General features: G+C 47.8%; 1 protein-coding gene across 4 annotated transcripts; it reads left to right on the forward strand.

The window, feature by feature from the left end:
• Positions 1 to 11,787: 11,787 nt before the first annotated feature.
• Fam170b (family with sequence similarity 170 member B) lies at positions 11,788 to 16,323 on the forward strand. Of its 4 annotated transcripts, XM_048421283.3 has the most exons (3): positions 13,389 to 13,598; positions 14,851 to 15,866; positions 16,070 to 16,323. In XM_048421283.3, exons 1-2 carry the CDS (start codon positions 13,487 to 13,489, stop codon positions 15,855 to 15,857), a joined length of 1,119 nt encoding a protein of 372 aa, XP_048277240.3. In that variant the 5' UTR covers positions 13,389 to 13,486; the 3' UTR covers positions 15,858 to 15,866; positions 16,070 to 16,323. The 4 variants fall into 4 exon arrangements, with proteins under 4 accessions (XP_085543962.2, XP_048277240.3, XP_048277239.3 ...); XM_085687836.2 differs by lacking the exon at positions 13,389 to 13,598 and adding an exon at positions 11,788 to 12,059 and having other exon boundaries at positions 14,851 to 16,323; XM_048421282.3 differs by having other exon boundaries at positions 14,851 to 16,323.
• The last annotated feature ends 6,868 nt before the right edge of the window (positions 16,324 to 23,191 follow it).

Genomic DNA, 23,191 nt, shown 5'->3' on the forward strand with positions numbered 1-23,191 from the left:
ACATATAAGGCCTGGGATGAGTTCATTATACAACACATGCAGACACATAGACACAAGAATATACAGACACACAGCACACACATGCAACACACACACAGAGTCATAACACACAGAAAGACACACAGATATAACATACACACAATATACACATATACACAAAAGACACTAACATACAACACACACAATATACACATATACACAAAAGACACACTAACATACAACACACCCACAGACACACAATGCACACAAATACACAAAATATTTACAGTCATACACACACAGGTGCCCAATACAACACAGAGACACACGACACATACATAACACATACATACACAGTACACACAAACACACATAATATATATACCCACACAGACACCACATACATATGCACACCATACATACACAATATACCCATACATACACACATAAAACACACAAATACATATACAGAGATACATACAGACACACATATATACAACAGACACATATGGAACATACATAAACACAGGCACATTCACATATGCACGACACACACAATACACATAGATATACACACAATACACACATAGCCATATACACAGAGACACAGAAAACACTGACATGTAGTTCCTTTCATTCTTCTACTCTTTGAGGGGTGTCTACCATCCAGCTCCCAAACAAATCACACGGAGGCTTATTCTTAATTTTAATAGCCTGGCCTTAGCTTGGGTTATTTCTAGCCAGCTTTTCTTTTCTTTTCTTTTTTTTAAATTTACTTATTTATTTATTTATTTATAAGAATTTCCACTTCCTCCCCTCCTCCCAATACCCTCCCGCTCCCCCCACTCCCTCTCCTCCTCCCTCTCCAGTCCCAAGAGCAGTCAGGGTTTCCTGCCCTGTGGGAAGTCCAAGTTCCTTCCCCCTCCCTCCAGGTCCAGGAAGGTGAGCATCCAAACAGACCAGGATCCCAAAAAGCCAGTACATGCAGACAAAACAAGATCCAGTGCCGTTGTCAATGGCTTCTCAGTCAGCCCCCATGTCAGCCACATTCAGAGAATCCGGTTTGATCACATGCTTGTTCAGTCCCAGTCCAGCTGGCTTTGGTGAGCTCTTGTTCAATCAATCCCCTTGTATCAGTGGGTGAACGCACCCTTCGCAGTCCTGACTTCCTTTTTCATGTTCTCCCTCCTTCTGCTCTTCATTTGGACCTTGGGGGCTCAGTCCAGTGCTCCAATGTGGGTCTCCTCTCTATCTCCATCCATCATCTGATGAAGGTTCCCTCTGGTTCTGCCTTCCTTGCCCACGTTCTCGCTCCCTCTGCTTCTCATTTGGACCTAGAGAGTTAAGTCCAGTGTTCCAATATGTGTCTCTGTCTCTATCTCCATCCATTGCCAGATGAGGGTTCTATGGTGACATGCAAAATATTCATCAGTATGGTTATGGGCCAAGGCCAGTTTAGGCACCCTCTCCTCTGCTGCCCAGGGAACAATCTGGGGACCTCTCCTTGGGCCTGGGAACCCCTCCAGAATCAAGTCTCTTGCAAACCCTAAAATGGCTCCCTTAGTTGAGATATATACTTGCCTGCTCCCATAACCTTCTTTCCTCCCTCTCCGCCCTCCCATTCTTCCAAGCCATCCCCAATCCTCCCCCTCTCCCCTCTCCCTAACCATCTCCTCTTACTTCCACCCCCACCCCCTGTGCACCCAAGTTTGCCTGGCAATCTTGTCTACTTCTAATATCCGGGAGGATAACTATATGATTTTCTTCAGGTTCACCTTCTTATTTAGCTTCTCTAGGATCACGAATTATAGGCTCAAAGACCTTTAACTATGGCTAGAATCCACTGATGAGTGAGTACATACCATATTCCTCTTTTTGGGTCTGGGTTACCTCACTCAGTAAAGCGTTTTCTATTTCCATCCATTTGCATGCAAAATTCAAGATGTCATTGTTTTTTACCGCTGAGTAAAACTCTAATGTGTATATGTTCCACACATTTTTTAACCATTCTTCTATTGAGGGGCACCTAGGTTGTTTCCAGGTTCTGGCTATTGCAAATAGTGCTGCTATGAACATAGTTGAACAAATACTTTTGTAGTATGATAGTAGCTAGCTTTTCTTAAATTAGCCTGTCTACCTTTTGCCTCTGGACTTTTCCCTTTCTCTTGTTTCTGTTGATCTTACTTTCACTTTTACTCCATGGCTGGCTGTGGGGCTGGGTGTGGCCCCTAGCATTTGCCTCTTTTTGTTCTTGCTCCTCCTTCCTTTCTCCCAGATTTCTCCTCCTATTTATTCTCTCTGCCTGCCAGCCCCTCCTATTCTTTCTCCTACCTTACTATTGGCCATTCAGCTCTTTATTAGACCAATCAGGTATTTAGGTGTTTCAGGCAGGCAAAGGAACACAGCTTCACAGAGTTAAACAAATGCAACATAAAAGAATGCAACACATCTTTGCATCATTAAAACAAATGTTCCACAGCATAAACAAATGTAATACATCTTAAACTAATATCCCACAACACTACTACACAGCTATATATATACACAACACATGCGGACACACATACATACAACACACAATATTCACAATATAGACAAGAATAATGCATACAGATTCACAACACAGACACACAACACATGTGTATACACACACACAGAGTGACAGGCACACACACTGTAAATGGTAGAACAAAAATATTTCCTTGGAAGTTGCAGGACACTAAAAAGTAATGCAGGATTCTAACTGGGGATGACCAAGTTATACCTCATTCTAGCCCTTCGCCAGTGCCCACAATATACTCTGTACACGAGCAGTAGCAGAGCCTTTGAAAGAGGCCAAAGGGACACCCAGAGCTGCTGAAACCCGGGAGAAGCAGAGAATGGAGCCTCAGATGTACCCAGTGTCTTCCCAAAGATACACCCCAGTTACACTGCACATAGGGCGGGTGTGGGCCTTGATTACCTGTCATTACAGCCCTTGGGATTTGGGGAACAACACCAGAAATGAAACTGATTTAAGGATGGAGTAGGTCTGCTTTCAAGTTCTCCTTCAGTTCTTGGTTGACCCCCAGCCTCAGTATGTATGGTGGAGGCCAAGAGGAGCTGAGCAGAGAGGTGAGTGTCTGGCCTGCAACTGACAGGAAGGAGGGCATGGTTCAAATCTTGCCAAGTTCAGGGCTTTGGGGTAATAGTTAATTTTAAGTGTGTGTCAAAGCACCTGGACGTTTGGTTAGTTATTTTGAATAAACCCAAGGGTTTGGTAGTGGGTGAAATTGCCTTTTAAATTAGTGGTCTCTGAGTAAAGCGGATTTCCCTCCACAGTGTGTATGGACCTCATTGGATAAGTGGAAGGCCTGAATACAGCAAAAGAATGATCTCTTGAGCTAGGACAGATTCCACAGTAGACTCCTCAGACACGACCTGTGCCTCGGCTCCTTCAGGGTCTCTGGTCTGCTAGTCCACCCTGTGGATTTAGTACTTGCTTAATTCCAAGGCTGTGGGGAAGGGCAAGGAAGAGATAGTCACAAGAACCTGAGGTGGAGACAGAAGGTAACTTTGACTTCAGGGACCTGCAGGGTATCCTCAGAAAGCCACGGGAGCTAAGGGACCCCCCTAAGTGCCCCCCTCATTCTGTCTGAAAACCTGTGTCTGATGGCAGAGAAGTGGGCAGAAGGAGGGCATTTCTGGGTCACGCAAGTAGAAAAACAGGCAAGGACTCTAGGATATTCATCTTCCAGGAGGGAACGTCTCCTCAGCTAAGAGTAGTTTACAGCCTTGTCTGTGGCAATTTTAGATAAAAGCTATACGGCGGCTCCAGCTTTTCAGGCTGGAAACAGAGACTCCCCACTTATGCGAGATCATGACCCAATAAACCCCAGTGAAAAATGAAAACGCAACTAAGTCACAGGTGCGTTTAGTGCACCTAACACGACATGCGCCAACTTAGCAATCCATCACACTTCAGAGGAGTGGACTCTCCCCGGCTGCTCAGCGCCAGAGCAGGCCCAGGCTAGCGGGTGCAGCTCACCATTGTGAAGTCACAGAAGTGTGAGTCCAAGTGTCTCAGACTGGGATACCAGCAGCCCCACGTCTGGCTTCAGGCCAGCTCTCCTGGAGACTCCCTTGTCCAGGAGTAGATGGCAGAGCTGTGTTTGGGGACAGGAGGGAAGGCAGGTACTAGAAAGCCCCTGGCAGCAAGACAATTGTCTGTGATGCTGACACGGACCTTTAGTGATGATGTCCACTTCATGGCTTAGCAGCTATTTGAGCTCAGAAAACAAGGAAGAGAATGTGGGGCTGTATGTGGGGGTATGTGAAGGTCACGTGTTCTCTTTTCTTTTCTGTTGCTATGATAAAATGCCTTTAAAAAAGCAACTGAGGGAAGAAAGGCCTGGTTTTAGCTGGTACTCCCAGGTTACTGCCCATCACTGCAGGAAGTCAAGGCAGGATCCTGAAGCAGCTACTCACGCCCGGAGCCAGAGCAAAGAGACTCCAATGCATGCATGCCTCTACCACTCAGCTCACCCTCTCCCAAACCCAGGGAACAGTGCCACCCATATCCAGTTATCCCAGTGCCCACTTAGTGGTAGGTGTGAGCTGCAGCTTTGCTGCCCTGTTAGGGTAAGGCCTAGAAGACATCTAGATCTGTGGGCCTCCTCCAGGCAGCCAGAACAATCACCCCACGGGTATCTGAGCCCGTCATGCCCAGCCTCCCGGGCAGTGTTGAGTTCTAGGCCATGCTCGCCAGTCCACACAGCTGGAGAGGCTGCTCGGACCCCCAGAGCCTAATTGGCCAAGCCCACCCCTGGGCGTGGCTCTTCCTGCAGCCCAGCTGGTTTGCATCAGGCTTTCCCCCAGCATGTCCTGTCTTCATTTGTCCTTGTTTATGTGTTCTGGCAAATGCATGCCACAGCTTTCCCACAGGGCCCTATTCTTGCCTGTGAGGTTTTAACCCTATGTGGTTGGGACGTTTTTAACCTTTTGTGCCTGGGGCAGGTTTTCTCAGCCCAGCTCCATTAGCTGCACCCAGGGGTGGAGAGCTGTTCTTGATCACAGGGTGTTAGTCCTGATGCTAGGCCTCTGGGTTGAGGGGCCTGTGGGAGAGGCTAGTGTTGAGCCTCAAGTGGACCAGGGTCTCACAGGAGGCTTTGCAAATCTTACTTATGAGCTTGTATCTTTTCCCCAATCTCATAGCATCTGAACAAAATTGAAGTAATGTATTGCTTCTTTTCTTACAGAAACAAAAATTTACAGTACAGAACCATCGTTTAGGATGGGCACCTAACCCAGGCAGAAACAAGCAAAGGCAAACAGTCAAAAATCTCTGAGAAACAACAAAAGTAAAGTGTAGCTACTGATGAGTTCTGATTACCAACACAGTCCCCAGCTGAAGCTAAACTGTCCCCTCACCTTCCAAGACCAGTTCAGCCAAAATCCCAGCATGGATGAGGTGGGGGATGCCCAAGGAATCCCATCCCTAACAAAGAAACCATGGACAATCAATGACAGAACTCAGTTTTCTTCAGGGACACAGTCTCTAAAAGATTCCCTATGATCCAGGCATATACAGGCAACATTAAACAGATTCATTTGTTTAGAAAAAAAGAAGAAGAAAGAAAGAAAAGAAAAGAAAAAAATAAAGGAAAAAGTGGCCTGGTGGTGGTGCACACCTTTAATCCCAGCACTCAGGAGGCAGACACAGGCAGATCTCTGTGAGTTCGAGACCAGCCTGGTCTACAGAGAAAGTTCTAGGTCAACCAGAGCTACACAGAGAAACTCTGTCTTGAAAAACTAAAAAGAAAATAGAAAACAAGAAAAAAAAAGCCCCTGAAGTTGGGAGGAAATATTGGTGGAATGTATTGGGCAAACTGCAGTGAAGGGATTGAGAGGGGATTTCTTCAAAACACTCCACATGCATGTGCGAGATTTTCAAACCGTGAGAAAGCCAAGTGAGTTCTTAAAAAGTGAGGCCACCAGGTTGCTCCTGCCACCTCTGTATCATGTCAGGATGGCATGGAAGCACCATGCTGTGCAAATTCCAGCTGCCCAGCTCCTGAGTCCAATAAGCCTGCTTTGCTTATAAAATATGCAGCTTGTGGTATTTTGTTACAGCAAAATGGACAGAGCAGCCATCTTTCCCCATGAGTACAGAGCTGAATTGCTACATCATCGGCCAGGGTTCTTTCTTCCTACCTGGTGCTGGTTGGCACAGGTGACGCAGGTAGATGGTGGGAGGGGCTGATCCCTGTTGTTAGGGATGTGTGGGATCCCAGTTCTCCCTGTCCATGAGATTCAGGTCATGAGCACCAACAGCAACTAATAGCATCTAGCATCAGACTCCCTAAGGAGGAAAATTCACAGGTCTCTGGGCTAGCCCCATCACCCTGTGGAGGATGCAGTTGACTGAAAGCCCTGCTGCATGCTCTACTCTAAACCTTGGCTTAAAATCCCTTTCTTGGGAACTTTCTGGTGGGCACTTCACATGACCTGATCCTGCCTTCCCAGAAGCCCCCACTCTGCCTTGCTTCATTGCTGAGATTTGGAGTCTAGGCTGGGGGTGGGGCAGAGCTGGGGGATCCCTCTCCCGCTCTTTAAGCAACGGCACCATCTCTCTGAAGAACAGTATTGGAACAGCGTGGTGTTAATGCAGATCTTTGAAAGCATAGGACTTGTCTCATGATCCTGGGAGCTGAAAGTACAGGGTCAATCCATAACTTCAGGTCATCTTCCTGCAACACCACCCGTACGCCTTGAGTATGAGCCAAAGGCGCAGCGCAATGCACGGGAGGACTTGGAAGCGAACCAAGTCAGCCTTCAGGACTGACAAGTCCAAGTGCAAGATCATCCCAGTTAATTTAGAAATAGCAGCCTGGGAGTCGGGGCCTGGCTGAGGGGGAAGACAGTTCTATCTTAGCGCTTCCGGCAGCGTGACTCTCTAAGAACACACAGAGGGTGTGGTCAGCTGCTGGGCGTCAGCTCCTGGGTCACGTGCTGGAGTCCGGTTGTTAGAGAGAGGCACTTTTGGACACAGCTGCCTAATTACACAGCAGAGTTTCACTGAGCGTGGGCCGTTGAGCAGCACAAGGCTCTTGGGTGGACTTGTCCTGCCTGAGGCCTCAACTGCTCCCTGCTCCTAGGTAGAGAAAGCCTAAGCTGTTTGTGCAGCAGCCCAAAGGTGGAGGTCAAAACCTCAGACAAACTGTACTCAAGGAGCAATCTTTCACAAAACCGGAAGGACAGACGCTAAACTCTGTACCGTCTGTTTGTGCTTGCCTTTTGAGACCCGACTCTTGCTGCTTCATTGCTAAGTGACTGAGTTTTTCCATGTGGGTTTACAAACTTTGTGAGAAACAAAAAGCCCAGCTCTGAGGCGACATTTCTCTGCCGGACCCTCGACCTGTCTGATCTCCCTGCCTGGCACTTTCTTTGTCCACATAGCACAAGGGTGAAGTCATCTTCAATCCCTTCATGGCAAAACACGGCTTCCCTCAGCATTTTCCTGGCCCAAACGTGGCCCAGTTTCTGATGCTGCTGCCATTCGCCTCTCTCCCTTGGGTGTTAGGTCTTTGAGGAGGAGACCCAGGGAACCTCACTGTGGGAGGCATTTGCCTTTCAGCAGGAAGAAAAGGTCCTTCACCACCAAAACACCTTTACACCGTGGCTTGGCCACAGAAATCCCACAGCCACAACCTGACCCAGGCGGAACACCAGGCACAGCCAGGCTATTTCTGGCTCTGGCTGTGTGGGATGGTGGGTGATCTGAGGCTCCCGCAGCCTGTTTCAGAGCACAAGCCTCCCTGGAATTAGAAGCCAAGGCAAGGCAAGTACGGAGTCTCCGCTTCCTGCACGGTTGTGGCTGCTTTGTTTCCTGTTTCCTTCTCAGCTGAGACGATCCGAGGCAGGGAGGAGCAGGGGTTGGAAGAAAGGAGGGCTGGAAAATACTGCAGGCTTTCTGGACCAGGCTTAGGGCTCACATGCAATGTTTGCAGCGCGTTGGCCAAGAGACGGCCAGAGCTAAAAAAATAAAATAATAAAATTGCTGTGCTGGGCCTTTTGGGCTTTTGCACACCACTCCTCCTGGCTGCCTCAGAGAAGCAAGGAGGTTCCTGGCAAGACTGAAGACCCAGCTGGAAATTTTTGGAGCTGAACTGGGGTGGAGGGGAGGGGGTGGAGGGGATTGGAGAGGATTGAGCAGAGCCATGAGGGTGTTCTCTGCTCGGTGTCTGCATGGAGTAAGCGGGAGTTCACACACACACACACACACACACACCACACAACACCCACCCACACACACACCCACACCCACACCCACACCACACACACACACACACCACACACACACACACACCACACACACACACACACACACACACACACACACACACGGACAGGAACCCTTCAGAGACCCTGTGCGGGTGAAGTGTGCGGGTGAAGGACAATTGCACGCTGTCTTTAGGGTGTAAGCAATCTAGGAGGAAGCCACCTTGTGTACTACACTAGGACAGAGCCCCTGGCCTTGCACACGTAGGGAATCAGAATCCTTCCCCAGGCAGCCCTTCCGTGTGTGCCTCAATCTCCCTCTGTATAAGAAGTGTTTACAGTGCCTTCCTGCTGGGGCTAAAGACAAGATTCCAAGGTCACATGGAGATACTGGGAGGAGGGGAGGATCTGACTACAAAGTCTAGAAAGCATTCTTTCGGCTAGGAACTGTGAGGCTGAAGGCGAAACCAAATATCTATAAATCATGCTGGCCAGTTGGTAGTTTTCTATGAGGTGAGGTAAATGGTGGTGACGACGCTGGCAGGAACACTGGGTCTGAACACTGCCAGGGTAGCAGAAGTGTCCTCCCAGGCTGCCCTGGAACACCATAGTGATCACCTGGTTCTTAGTAGTTACCTGGTTCCAGAATTCCCTGATGGGTCCAGGGAGGCCCACGGAACCAGATGTTGGCCCGTGAGCCATTTCATCCAGACATATTCAAACACTACAGGGAAAATCAATGCCTGCTGAACCTTTGTACATGGATAACATAATTGCCCTCTAATACAGTGTAAAACAAACAAACCAGCTCAATTATTGGGGGCAGAGAATTCAAATAGGTCAAGGAGAAGATGTCCAGGGCCCTGCCTGGACTACTCCACAACCGGGCATCAAAGTCATCTGAAGTTACTCTGGTTCTAACATCTCGTGATTGAGAGAGACCCACAGAGTAGGCTGCTGTCTGGAGTGTCTGAGTGAACTTCTCATGTGGTCTGAGAGTTCTCGGAGCATGGTGGATGATTGGAAAGGAGAGTGGGAAGGGTGGAGAGGAAGCCGCTGTCACTAGCCGAGCGCTGGCGGTTGGCACGCTCCTCCCCCCCCCCCACAGTGTGCTGTCTAAGACAATTATAGAAGCTACTCTGGCCCAGGCCCAGGACCCTGTCACACTACGCAAGAAGAGCATGCAGGTTGAAACTGGCATGGTATCTGTAGTGCTTGGAATTAAAAACGCTTTCTGTAGGACCATGTATTCGAACACTTGGCCACTGTTGGGAGGGCCCTTTGAGGAGATGATGGGACCTTTGGGTTGTCTTATAGTTTCTGGAGCTCTGATAAACACCATGGCCGTAAGCAATTTGAGGAGGAGAGTTCATTTTGCTTATACTTCTGTGTCTGAGTCCGTTCTGAAGGTACTTTGGGGCAGGAAGTGCAGGCAGGAGCCTGGAGGCAGAGGCTGAGGTACAGACCAGGCAGGAGCACGGCTTACTGGCTTGCTCCTCATGACTTGATCAGCTTACTTTGGTATGCAGCTCAGGACCACATGTCCAGGGGTAGCACTGTGCGGGTGAGCTCCCACATCTATCCCTAGGTTCCTCAGACCTGTCTACAGGCCAGACTTACTGAGGCATTCTCTTAGTTTGGATTCCTTTTTGCCAAGTTGACAGAAAACTAGCCAGCACAGAGGTTTGGACTTGCTGGAGAAAAAGGGTCGGCTGGAACCCGGATGTCCTCAATCTGTTTCCTGTTCTTTCTCTCTGCTTCCCCTGTGTATATAAAAATGTGGCCAGCCAGCTGTACACGCTGTCATGCCTTCGACTCCTATGGGCTCTCGCCCCCTGGAACTATATATATACACCAAAACAAATACTTTCTTCCCTAAGGTTGGGCTTCCCTGATCATAATATTTTATCATGCCAACAGAAAATTCACTAGTCCGCTATCTGTGGGAAAGCCAATCTTACAAGGTCCAACTTATTCTTTTCTGAAGAGGGCTGTTCACACTCGGCTATGATGTTTTAGAGTCCTCTTTGTGCCTTTGTATATGTTCAGAGCAGAATCCTATTTGGGGCTTTTGTGGAGAAGGGCACACACTTAGTTTTTACACAAATAAGATCATCACTACATTTAATTGCTGGTAAGTGAAGCTCTCGTTAGGGAATGGTATTACATAGCCTGGTTGCACTGTGATTTATCTGACCATTTCTCTCTTTTGATGACTTTCTGAATGTTTCCTGTTCTTTTGTTTTTTTTTCTGTATCACTAGCCAAAGCTGAAGTCAGTATTTCTGTCTTTTTACATAATGCAATTGTGGTTCTTTCCTAGGAAAGAGATGATGTTAGCATGTACAGCGTGGAGCATGCCCACAGACATGATGGTAGTGTGTACATTGTGGAACATGCCCATTCATATGAGGGTAGCATGTACAGTATGGAGCATGCCCACTGATATGTTGGTAGCGTGTACAGCGGGGAGCATGCCCACTGACATGTTGGTAGCATGCACAGTGTGGAGCATGCCCACTGATACGAAGGTAGCATCGACAGTGTGGATCATTCCCACTGACATGATGGTAGCATGCACAGTGTGGAGCGTGCCCACTGACACCCACAGAGTGCTGTGATGGGTGAAGTGGAACTTCTACGTGAAATGTTAAATTTCTATGCTAACGGGTGTGTGGCTGCTCCCTCATCTTCACCAGCACTTGCCATTGTCAGTCTTCCTCACTTTTGCCTCTTACCATCAGTAATGGATGCAGTAGACAAGCAAGCTTTGAAGCGGCTAATGACTGCTAGGCGGAATGACTGCTCACACATCTCTTAACTTTCTATTTAATTCTGGGGGAAATGCCTATTAATGTCCTTCACGTTTTGCTTCATTTCGCTAAGACGTAGAGAAATGCAACTACAAATTGAAATTTTATTTGAATTTTTATTCTTTTGAGGTATGATTTTAGGCGAGTCTTCAACTTCTTATTTTCCTGACTCTATCTCTCAAATGCTGGGACTCTAGTTAGATACCACCTACCACTGTAAACAGTAAGAGATTTGTTAACCACTAATGTGATGACAGAGACCCTTAAAGGGTCCCTGCAGATGGTTCAGGGATAAAGGCAACCGCTACCAAGCCTGACAACCTGTGCTTTCAGTCCCTGCGGCCCCACTGGGTAGCAGGAGAGAACTGATTTCTGTGTGCTGTCCTCTGACTTCCCCACACATGCCATGACACATGTGTACCCCTTTCCCTGCTCCCCACTTGCAACACAAAATAAAGAAGCAAGTTGTAATAAAAATCTAAAATGAAAAAGACTCATGGTGTTGCTTGTGTGGACAGATACCGCTTAGCAAAGCCTCCCTAACGTTGCCCAGAAATGATTTTTCTCTATGTACACTTGTTGTTAAGACATAACCTCTGAGCTGTCTGAAAAATACTGTAGCTGTCTCACGTGAGGTGAGACCTAAGCTCATCCTTTCCCGTACCGAATACAAACTTTTAGGATCGTTTACTGGCTGAGCATTCTTTCCCACCAGACAGTTGTTCATTTGCATTATCGCTTAAATGTTCTAACTTTCCTCACAATTGATTTAAATGTTTGCTAGTGCCTTTGTTTCTTATAAGGCATGCCTGTGTGTTTATACAGAAAGAAAGGGCTGGTCGTTTCCTCGGCCAACTGGGAACTTGCTGCAGGTGCGACTTCCTGGCTCAGTAGGAGTTCGCCAGAGGATGCTGAAGGTGCCGGTGATGGTCTCATAAATCCATCACCTTTTTGTAACTGCTGGGAATTTAGAATTCAAAGGACTAAAGCTGGTGAGACTGAGCAACAGGTGGGTGTGCTGCCGGAAGTGTGCGCGGAGTGAGAAATGTGCCGGAAGAAAAGGTGGTTCTCTAAGTCTTTATGTCTGGGAGCTACAGAGCTTTGGGGTGTAGGGAGCAGGCAGCTGCAGGAGGTAGGTCATAGCTTAGTCAGCCCAATGTCTTCATTTAGTCACCAGCTTAGCAAGTACCTCTACAGCACATGCTAATGTGTTGAATGTTGCTTAAGTACGAGCCATATGAGAAAGATGAAGGACTTCTCAGAGTCTGCATTTGAAGAGAGGCTGGATCTGTTGTGGTAGCTATCCCCCCACTCAGGATGCTAAGATGGAGACATGGGTAGCTTGAGGCCAGCATGGGCTGGTTCAAGGTTGACTTCAGCTACATAGGGAGAGTCTATCTCCAAAAACAAACAGCGAAGATAATTGTGTGTATATATATGTGGCCAATGTCATCAAGAAAACCAAAGATCTTAGGGTCTGGAACAGGCAGGAGTCAAGAGCCCTGAGCCCAGAGGAAGAGGTTCCAGCATGTGTGGGCAGCCAAGAGGAGGGGAAGCTGCAGGAAGTGGGCAAGGCGCGCAGGAAGGGACAGTGTAGCTTTGCTAGGGAGCTAGGGAGTGCTAGGGAGCCTACACTGGCCAGGTTGGTGCTGTAGAGACAAGCCTTCTGATAAACTGCTTCAGTAGTGTGGTTAGGCCATGTTGATGTTAGGGGATGGCTGTCCATTCATGAGCGTATCTATGATTCGGTTCATATAGTGTGAGATCGTGTTTGGGGATGTGTGTGTGTGGCGCTCAGAGTATGTTCCTTACATGCTGAGTATGTCTGTCAGTGTGGATGCTGTAAACTTATATACACTAACGTACCGTGTCTGTGTGGATGTTCACATTTATGTGTGTAAGAACCTAAGTGCTTGTATGAATTCTTCTTTTCATATAATGTGTATTGATATTTTGCCTGCACATCTCTCTGCACTTTCTGGGTGCAGTCCCCGCAGAGGCCAGAAGAAGACATCAGATTCCCTGGGGCTGGAATTACAGATAGGGTCATGTGATTGCTGGGAATGAAATCTGTGTGCTCTCAAAGTATAATCAGTGCTATTAACCTCTGAGCCACCTCCCCAATCCCTGGGCTTGAGTCTTTATGTTTGTACACAGGCTTGAGAGCACGTGCCTGTGTTTGTAGTTTGTGTTCCTGAGAACACCCCAGGCAGCGATCACAGAGGGAGATGAGCTCACACTGGGGCCCTTTCCTGGTAACCTGACCAGGACTTGACCCTTGTCAAAGGTCACAGAACAGATCCATGTCACTGATGACATCACAGAATAAAGCCAGGATCCTAGTGATCATGTGGTTACTCAGGCTGGGGCTGGTTGGAGGTCTTCAGCACAGCCCACACCAGCTCTCACCGAGATTCTGGGTGCTGGTTTGAAGTCATGAAACACCATCTTATGGAACACAGGGGAGAACAGACACCAATCAGTGGGACCACGATCAGCATGGCCAGCCCAGAGTCCACAAAGGAGAACACGGGCGTGTGCTGGCCAGGTGCTCAGTAGATGGGGAAGGGGCAGGTTGGTCTCTGATGTTATCTAAGAGCCGTGTTGATCTGACGAAGTAGATGAGGGAAGAGCCGTGAAGAAAGAGATCATTGGGGGAAAGCTGGTTCTTCTTAGGCTGCTGTGCATCTAAGGAGTTATTTCATGAAATATATAGATGAGAATGTAACTGTTCTCTTTCATATATTCATTTTAATGTGTTTGAAAAAAATGTGTCAGTCATATAGTAATATAAACATTCCTTTATAGTAAGCTAATCTAGAACGACAACTTATTTCAGGAAGTGTATAGATGAGAATGTAACTGTTCTCCTTCATATATTCATTTTAATGTGTTTGAAAAAATGTGTCAATCCTGTAGTAATATAAACATTCCTTTATAGTAAGCTAATCTAGAACGGCAACTCAATGGCCACCAGGATGTGTCTTTGGGCAGCACTTTAGGATAAGCTGCTCTTGGAGCCAAGAGACTCTGCCAGGCATGTACATCCTCTTTGCCTCAATTTCCTTATCTGCTGGATAAAACTCCAAATAGACTCCTTAGGCTTGTTTTAAATCTTAAAGGACTCAAGGCAGGGCATTCACTTGGATGGGGAAAGGGACATAATGTATATCCACAGAGTGGATGAAAGGACCTCTGGATGAGGTAGAGAGAAGTCACGGAGGAGAAGCTGGGACTTCACCACTAGCTCCATTCTTGATTTTCAAGCGAGTTTTATTGAGTTGGTGTTGCATACATGGTGTGTACAGTAGAAAGCTGTGATGCTGTCCATCTGAGTGGCAGCTGCAACCAAGCACACACTGTTGTCATGATCTCAGACGTTCCCGAAGGCACCCGTATGTCTTGTCCACCCCTCCAGCTCTTGGTAATAATTGTTCTGTCCCTCTAGATTTGCTTTTTCTAGAATGTCTTCTAAGTGGACTCATGTGGTGGCCTTTCCCACTTAGCAGCTGCATTATCTCTTGTGTCTATTCTGCACACATTCCTGGTTCATCCTGTGGTTGTACCACAATCTACTTTTTTGGTCTCCTGGGTGCTGGCCTTTCACACATCAGTTGATAAGATACACACACTCTTTTATTGTTATCTCCCTATGAGGTAGCATTACGGTCATCTCTGATGAATAGTAGGCACCTTTCCCAAAGCCACCAGAGCCTGCATGATTCTATTTGTGGCTTCTCAGGAAAGTTACGTATGGCGACTTTTGAGAGCACTGATGAAACTGTCCTTCCATTTCTCAGGGACCATGAGGAGGAACGAATCATCTCCGCAGCCAGGGCCTGCCTTCCTCCCAGAGGACGACATCTACTTGGCAGCCCGGACACACAGGATGCTGGGCTGGAGCAGCTCCCCGTCCTCCCAGTCGTCCTCAGAGTACCAATCTTATTCTCAGTACCAGTCCTGGGCCTCCAGCAGGAGCGAGGAGGAGCAGGATACCCCACCTGAGAGCGTGTGTGCCCTGTACACCCATGTGCAGACCGTGCGCGGTGTGGCAGTGGCTTGGGAGACTGACGATGGCTTCGAGCCCGTCACCAGGAAGCCCCTTATCCGTGAGGCTGAGTTCATCAAGCGACAGCGGCGGAAAGGCTCCTCCTTCGAAATGGCCTCCAACACAGACCTGCGCTGGGAGCTGGAAGCCTGCAAGCACTATTGCCCGGAGCCTGAGGACTCTGTGGACTGCTGCTTGCAGGAGTTGCGAGCACCACCAGACTGGTTGGTCACCACCAACCATGGCCTTCGCTGTGTGGCCTGCTGTAGAGTCTTCCCCACGTTGGAGGCACTGCTGGACCACGCCCAGCATGGCATCCGCGATGGCTTCAGCTGCCAGATATTCTTTGAGGAGATGCTGGAAAGGAAGCGGGCCCGGGATCAAAGGCAGGACCAACAGCCTGTAGAGGAAGAGCAGAGCTCTTCTGACAGTAGTGAATGTTCCAAGCCCTGCACCAAGGTTCTTCCCAAGCAGCCACAGCAGCAACAGCAGCAGGAGCAGCAGCAGGAGCAGCAGCATCCACAGCAACAGTCACTGCAGCCGCCACAGCAGCAGAAGCCAGAGCAGACGCCACAACAGCAGAAGCCACAGGAGCAGAAACAGCAGCAGCAGCCACAGCAGCAGAAACAGCAGCAGCAGCAGCAGCAGCAGAAACAGCAGCAGCAGCAGAAGCAGCAGAAACAGCAGCAGCAGCCACAGCAGCAGAAACAGCAGCAGCAACAACAGCAGCAGCAGCAGCAGCATCCACAGGGGAAATAGAGATTGGAGGTGAGGTGCCCACCCTCCCTCCAGCATCATGGGCTGCTGCTCCTTTTCCAGCCAGCAGGACCAGAGCCACCAGAGCAGGGGGAGAGGACCAAGGTGGTGGTGGGGGGAAAGCCATCCATGTGGCATGTGTAGCAACAAGGTGGGAGGGGTAGGAGCCTTTCCCAAAAGTGCAGCATTTCCACCAGAGTCCATTTCCAAACCAGAATCCAAAGAAGAGGGCTTCAAGAATTCCTGACGGTGGATGCAAAATAAGAAACATGCAAGCAGGTGGCCACGGGGGTTTCCATTTTTGCTGCCGGATCCGACACAGTCCGCATTTGCCGCTCAAGCACATGTGACTCACAGAGGGAGCCAACTATAAATGAAGCTTCGGCCCTATTTTTTTCATTGTTAGGAATCTGTCATATGCCCTAATTCTATGTCTTATGTTGTTGGGATTAAACTTGAATAAGACAAAGTGGTTCCAAGTGTCTGAGTGAACCATGCTACCTGGTTGAATAACCCTTATCAGAAATGCCAGCTTTTTCCCTCCCTCCCAGAAGTGCGACTATTTGCCATTTGCTTAGTGAAATGTCTTGAGAATGGGACCCATCAACACCATACACATGTATCCAGAAGGGGGTCTATTCAGCATCTGTACTGCCCTTGTCTGTCACTGGGCTCAATCACGAGGTCAAGTGTGACGTTTTCCGCTTGTGACACCATGTCAGTGCTCAGAAAGTTTCAGACTGAGGAACAGTTCAGCAGTTTGAATTTTGGTTTCTAGGGCTGGGGATGCTCAACCTGTCTGCAAGCTCCATGCTGCCCATGACAAAGTCAATTGCAAAGCAAAGGGTTAATCTCATCAAGAATGTCCAAGGACCCAAGAGGAGGGTCCCTAAGAGAAGTTGTCTGATCAGAAGGTGCTTGCATACAACACAAGCCAGGCAGAATACCATGCAGGTTTTATAAAGACAGCGTTGTCAACACTATGAGCTAAAGGATTCTTTGTGTAGGCCAGGCATTTTCCTTCCTGTGACATCAAACATACCCAGGTAGTAACTGTGCCCCAGAGGTAAGATTGCTCCAGGTTAAAAACCCATGAACTAGGTACAATGAGGACCTTGGCTCAGAGAATGCCTTGGTGCATCCAAAGAAGTGCCAGCCACTTGACCCAGCTGCAAGGCTGGAGATATTGCTCTTCATCCCTTCAGCGAAGATAACACTGACCATGTGGCAGAGACTGACCAGGCCCAGGAGCAAGAAGAGGAGAAAAGGAATGAAAATAGGTGTAGGTGCTGTTTGGGGGACCGTAAGGCCAGTGGGGAGGGTGAACTGATTCAAAATAATAGCAAAAGGGCTTTTCCTTGACCTGCTGGGCCCTGCAGAGCTCACCAGGGCACTTTTCATCTGCCTTAGCCTTAGCCACTTCGCTTGCCATGTTCTAGCCACACTGACCTTGCTTAAACTAAGATTTCAAACCTCAGAGCCCTGGCACACGTACTCAAGAGGGATGCAGTTCTTGCCCTGTCTCCTGGCTGACAGGCCGCTCTGCTCTGGAATTTTATCATTCATGTCACCATAGCTCATTCCTCATTCCATGTGCTGAAGAAAACAGGAGACAGGATCAGGCCCACACGTTTAAACATACAATGTAGAGTGTGAGATTGGGAGAAATAGCAGAAGGAGAAAGCGGGAGGTGGGAAGATTTGTAATCTGGTGCAGGAGTCTAGGCCAGGAAAGGTGATGATTTGGAGGGGGCAAGAGGAGTGAGTTCATTCGAAACGTATTTGGGGAATCAAGTGTGAAGGACGTGGAGAGGAAGGATGGGCGCACCAAGGTGGAGTCTCCAGCTGATAGCAGGAAAGAGTCTGATGACTGATACGGGAGACTTTGGTGGAAGTTTGGAGTATGCCTGTGAAAGCATGTGTGAACATGTGTGTGAACATGTTGTGAGCACGCACATATGCCTTATGTGACTGTGTCTGTGTGTGAGCATGGTCTCCACATGGACATAGTTCTGCCGTAGTGGTCGGTTGGGGCATATGAAATTCTCAGTGCTAATGGCAAGTCAGTAGAGATGTTGACTATGAAGTGTTTGCTGAATTAGACACAGAACAGCAGACAAGTCTGAGTTGGAACTGCGCATGATTATGCTAACAGAATTCCAGCAGGGGACCAATGAGACTCTAAGGGACTGATGTGGAGTTAGACTGTGTGGGTTGGGAAGTAGAACTGGGTAGGTAAGGCTAGGGAGAGGGCTCAACAGGTGAAAGCCAGGCTTCCAACTAAAAGGTCAAGAAATGGGGAGGAAATACTTCATAGGATTTTTCTTTGGAGCCAACTGATTTGAGGAAATACGGTCTTCAAGGGTGGTTAGTTGAGGGAGTTGAGTGAACCGAAGGCAAAGCTGTGTTATTTCCTCTGGGTTTTAGGAAGCAGGTTCAGTGACTGAGAAGAGTGGGGGGGGGTCAGATGGGCACTGGTCAGGTGAAGACATGAGACAAATCTTTAGGGGCCAGGCTGAAACTATGCTGATGGCGAAGCAACCATGGGCCAGAAGGAAACTGAGAACAGAATCAAGCAATGTACACTAAGGAAAATAACCTAGCGGAGGGAGAAATGCAAGAAAAAGTCAGGGAAATCCAGGACCCAGGCAGGGAGGGGTGAAAAGAAAGTAAAAATTGACCTGGGTGTAATCAGCTCTGGGTCCTGTTGCTTGTGGGTGGTAGTTGGGTCAGGGAGGGCTTGTGAGGGCAAATTATGGAACCTGAGTCGTCCCCCCACCCTGCCCCGCCCAGGCAATACCAAGGAGCTCTTGAGAGCATATCAGACTGTCTTTGTAAAAGACGCTGGTGAACATGATGGAAGAGAGGAGCAGCTTGGCTGTGGACAAGGGGTCCAGGTGGTCTGGCAGCTGGAGGGACTCAGGGAATTCGGAGGATTGTAACTATGGAGTCTGCCTCGTGTTTGCTGAGGGAGGTGACCCCCATCTTTTCTGGGCACCACTCTGGCGGTGAGTGTTACCACTAAAAGAATGGAGAGGGGGTTAAGGAAAGAAGGAGTGGGAGATTAACTAGCATCCTGGATGGTAAGCTTGAGAAGCATCTAGAAGGGAGCCGGTCTGAAAGGCGCAGAATGTGGAAGAGGGGTACTTAGGAATGGAGATGATTTGTGACTACCTACACGTGTATGGCTAACTGAGCCCACGATGTGCCCCATGGGCCTCGTGTAGGATGTATTCCCTCTGTTGGTAGCAGAGAATCTGTTGTGAGAGCCTAATCCGTTTTTAAAAGGTTGTCTGAATGTACTTTGGAAGACGCTAGAGGATCTAGATGCGAGTCATAGAAAAGCTATTTCTGAGTGGACTCGATTGGCTGAATGGGTAGGTAGAACCCACAGACAATCTAAGGACAGAGGAGACTGCTGAGCCCCAAAAACACTAGTGAGAAGGGAGATACCTTGATATCAATTTCAGTAGGTGAAGAAACTAAAGTCAGACACAGTGGTTCAAGTCTAGAGCTTCAACCTTTGAAAGAGATGTTTACATGTGTTAACCCCTGACAGTCTGAAGGCTTTATATTGTTTAAATTGCTGTATTCATATTAAATTGTATGCGCTCTCTACAGCCTGACAAAACGTAGCGCACAGCCTCATCTCTTTTTGTGTTGGTGAGTGGCCCAAGGCTTCATCAAGGTCACATGGCTATGCATGGTGGGGTAAGGTTTCTCTTCCAGCCGCTTGACTCCACACCTTCCTGTAACCATGACGCTGAGAGTTTAGCTTGGATGAGGACCCAGATGGAGGTGTCTAGGAAGGCTCATTGTGTTCATCCTCACAGGCTGTGTTGGTTTTAGATTAAATAGCAGCAGCCAGCTATCAGAGAAGAGATGAAGGGATGTAGGACAAATAAAGGAAAGCGGGTGACGTGGATGGGAGAGAGGATGAAGTGACGCTGTGCACAGTGACCGGCCCCTGCAGACTCCTTTGCAGTGATCTGGGACCTCCTGGGGCCTCCACATAGGACTTGTACCAGAGTGTGAGAAAAAAAAAAACCTTCTAGCGTTTTAAAGGGGGCCACAAACATTCGAAATGATAAATCACTTCAAACTCTTTATTTTCCCAAACCATAGGGGGAAAATAGAACTCATGTCCCAAAACCCACATAAAGGCGATGGCAAAGGCTGGAAAGGATGGCACTAAAAATCAAAGGATGAATTAATCTCCTACGCACACATGACCATCAAATTTAACAAAGTATAAAAGGTGTAATTCACCTTGACTAAGTTCAGGTTATCTCTAGACTAAGGATAGTTAAAAAATTATTACATCTGGCAATAATTAGTACTGAAAGAACAATCATATTTCTCTCAATAAATATGAAGTGGACACGAAAGGCAACCTCTTGAGTCCACGCCCACTCCAGGAATGCACGACTGTGCACGCATGTGTCTCCATTTCTCATGATGCCTTGCTTACATCTATATTAAACTCTTTCCTACTAAACCCCAGTCTTGCTGCAAAAAATATAAAAGATGATACCATAAGTGGAGGTAAACATAGATATTTGTGATCAATTGTTTTTCTGATACAGGCATCCAGCAAAAATAATCCAACGGGGGAAAATTAATCTTTCCAGCATTCAAAACCAGATACAGCTGGGTATCTGCACACAGACATTGGAGTTGAGGGGCTGAAGAGATGGCTTTAGTGGTTAGGAGCACTTGCTGCTCATGTAAAGACCTAGGTTCAATTCTCAGCACTCATATGGCAATTGACAACTGACAGTAACTCCAGGGGACCTAATGCTAGCTTCTGACCTCCGTGGACACCTGAACTCATATGACACAAATACATATATTCAGGTACATACACATGCACATAAAAATAAGTCCTTAAAAATAATGGAGTCGGATGCCTACCACGTCATACACACATGCGCACACTCATACACACACACACACACACACACACACACACAGGAACCATAGATGTAAAATCTGAGACTTGAAGACTTGTCTACACCGAAGCTTATATGTGGCTATTCAGAAGCAACATTACTCATGGTATAAAAACATGAAAGCACAGCCTGCATGCCCACCCAATGGTGAACAGATAAGCAAAGGTAGTATTATCGGTATACAGTGGGGCATGATCTAGCCATAAAGCATGCACTGACCACATGAATGAACTTGAATGCCCCGTGCAAATGTGAAAGAAGCCAGCATAAAAGGCTTTCTAATGTGCAACCTTGCACACGTATATATATATTCATCTATATATCCATATAGGTGAATCTATAGAGATGGTAGCATATGAGTAATTGCCAAACAATCAACCAAGGGGAGCCAGGTGAGCGATACTAACCTCTATGGTGCTACTTCGTGGCATATAAATGCATTTCCAAATTGGCAGTGATGGGTATGAAGCTTTGTAACTGTAACAAGGCACTCAGTGGCAAACTTGAAACAGTCAAATTTTATGGAGTATGAATTATATCTTAATAAAAGAGTTAATAAGCACAACCACCATTGTGGGCCAGCAGTGGGCCTTAATCCAGTGTAACTGATAACCTTACAAGACGAGGCGGTGAAGGCATAAACAGGAAGTCCGCATGTGTCAGTCGCTCTGCCCCTCTCAGCAAAAGAAGTGCAGTTAGCTTTCTTTATCATGACAAATATCTGGGATAATCCACTTAGGAAACAAAAAGTTTTGTTTTGGATCACAGTGTTGGAGATTACTGCTTATCATATTGGTTGGTCCTGTTGCTTTGGGGCTTATGGTGGGGCAGATCACAATGGTGTGGACACAGAGCAGAAGAAACTTGGTTACTTGGTAGATGGATAGGAAAGAGGGAAAAAGGAGGAGGGGACAGGGTCCCACAACACTGCTTAAGGGCACACAGCCAGGGTCTGAAGCCTCCCTCTAGGTCTGTCTGTCTGTCTGTCTCTTTTTCTTCTCTCTCTCTCTCTCTCTCTCTCTCTTCTCTGTGAATGCAGTATATGTGTCTGAGGCATGTATGTGTGCATATTTATGAGTGTATGCACATGTGTGAATGGGTGTGGCTGTGGAGGTCAGAGGTTAACCTTAGACGTCTTTCCTCTGGAGTCGCCCATCTTGTTTGCTGGTTTTTGAGACAGGGTCTCTGACTGGGACCTGGGACTTAGAGATTCATGGCCCCGAGGATCCTCCTGTTTCCACCTCCCGAGATCTTTGATCTCAAGTTTACACTACAGTGCCCAGCTTTTCACATGGGTGCTGACCATCAGACTCTGATTGACAGTGCTCTGATTGCACTGCAATGGCTTTACTGGGTATTTCCCCAGCCTTCTAGGCTCTGCCTCCTAGAGAGTCCACCACCATATAGTGCCAACCTTAAGGTAAGTTCTTTAACACATGAGCCTTGCAGAACCATGTAAGATCTATACTATAGGAGAGGGTGGCCATCTATAACCCAGGGAGGAGGGCAGGACTCAGAAGAAACCAACACTGGGTGATCAAGTCCGGAGACTCACATCTTACTTTCAGACTTCTGACCTCTGGGTCTGTGAGACAACGCATCGTCTTCTTTTAAATGCTCTGTGTGTGACTCTCTGTGACAGCCCATGCGACTGAATCTGAGAATCTGAGAGGCAGAAGCCAGAGGATGGCAGCAACAGCCAGGGATGAGTAAAGTTCCCTTCCTGCTTGGGAATCCTCAGGACAAGCATAAAGCAAGTGCAGTGACTGTGCAGTGACTGTGGGCGTAGGCACTAGAGATTATGGAAACTTCGCGGCACAAGTGGATGAAGTTGGGTTCTGAGTGGCCTCAAGTCTAGAGCAAGCAGCGTGTGTTGTCACCTGTCAGAATGTTTGTAAGAGTGACAGCATGGTGACGCTCGAAGCCTGTCACTCACGACTCCTTTCTGGGGAGCCTGCTCAAGAGACCCTCACAGAGAACGCAGCTGGACACAGGGATGAGAAGGCTGTGCTGAGCTGAAAGGAAGACAGCGAAGAGATCTGTGTTACGCCTAGATCCCAAAGCCTGGCAAGGCCATGTTGTGTGGGTGTGTGTGAGCTCAAAAGCCCGTTTGTTCCTGTGTTGGTGGGTGTGAGAGTGTGTGTGCAGGAAAGGCTGAGCGTTGGTACGCTTGGGAGTGTGTATATTTGTGTGTGACATCCTGCTGGCCTGCACTGACACTAACTTGAGGCTTGGGTCAGAGCACAGACCTATGGAAGGTCCACAGATGGTACATGCTCCCCAGGGTTTTTACATTCTCTGCAGGGCTTTCTGGAATCTTCCAAGTGCAAATAAGACAGTGTGAACTAAGGTACTGTCATCCCCAGGAGAAGAGCACAAAAGGTCT

Source organism: Myodes glareolus, chromosome 5 (genome assembly GCF_982192425.1).
Source record: "Myodes glareolus chromosome 5, mMyoGla1.1, whole genome shotgun sequence".
NCBI classification, from domain to species: domain Eukaryota; kingdom Metazoa; phylum Chordata; class Mammalia; order Rodentia; family Cricetidae; genus Myodes; species Myodes glareolus.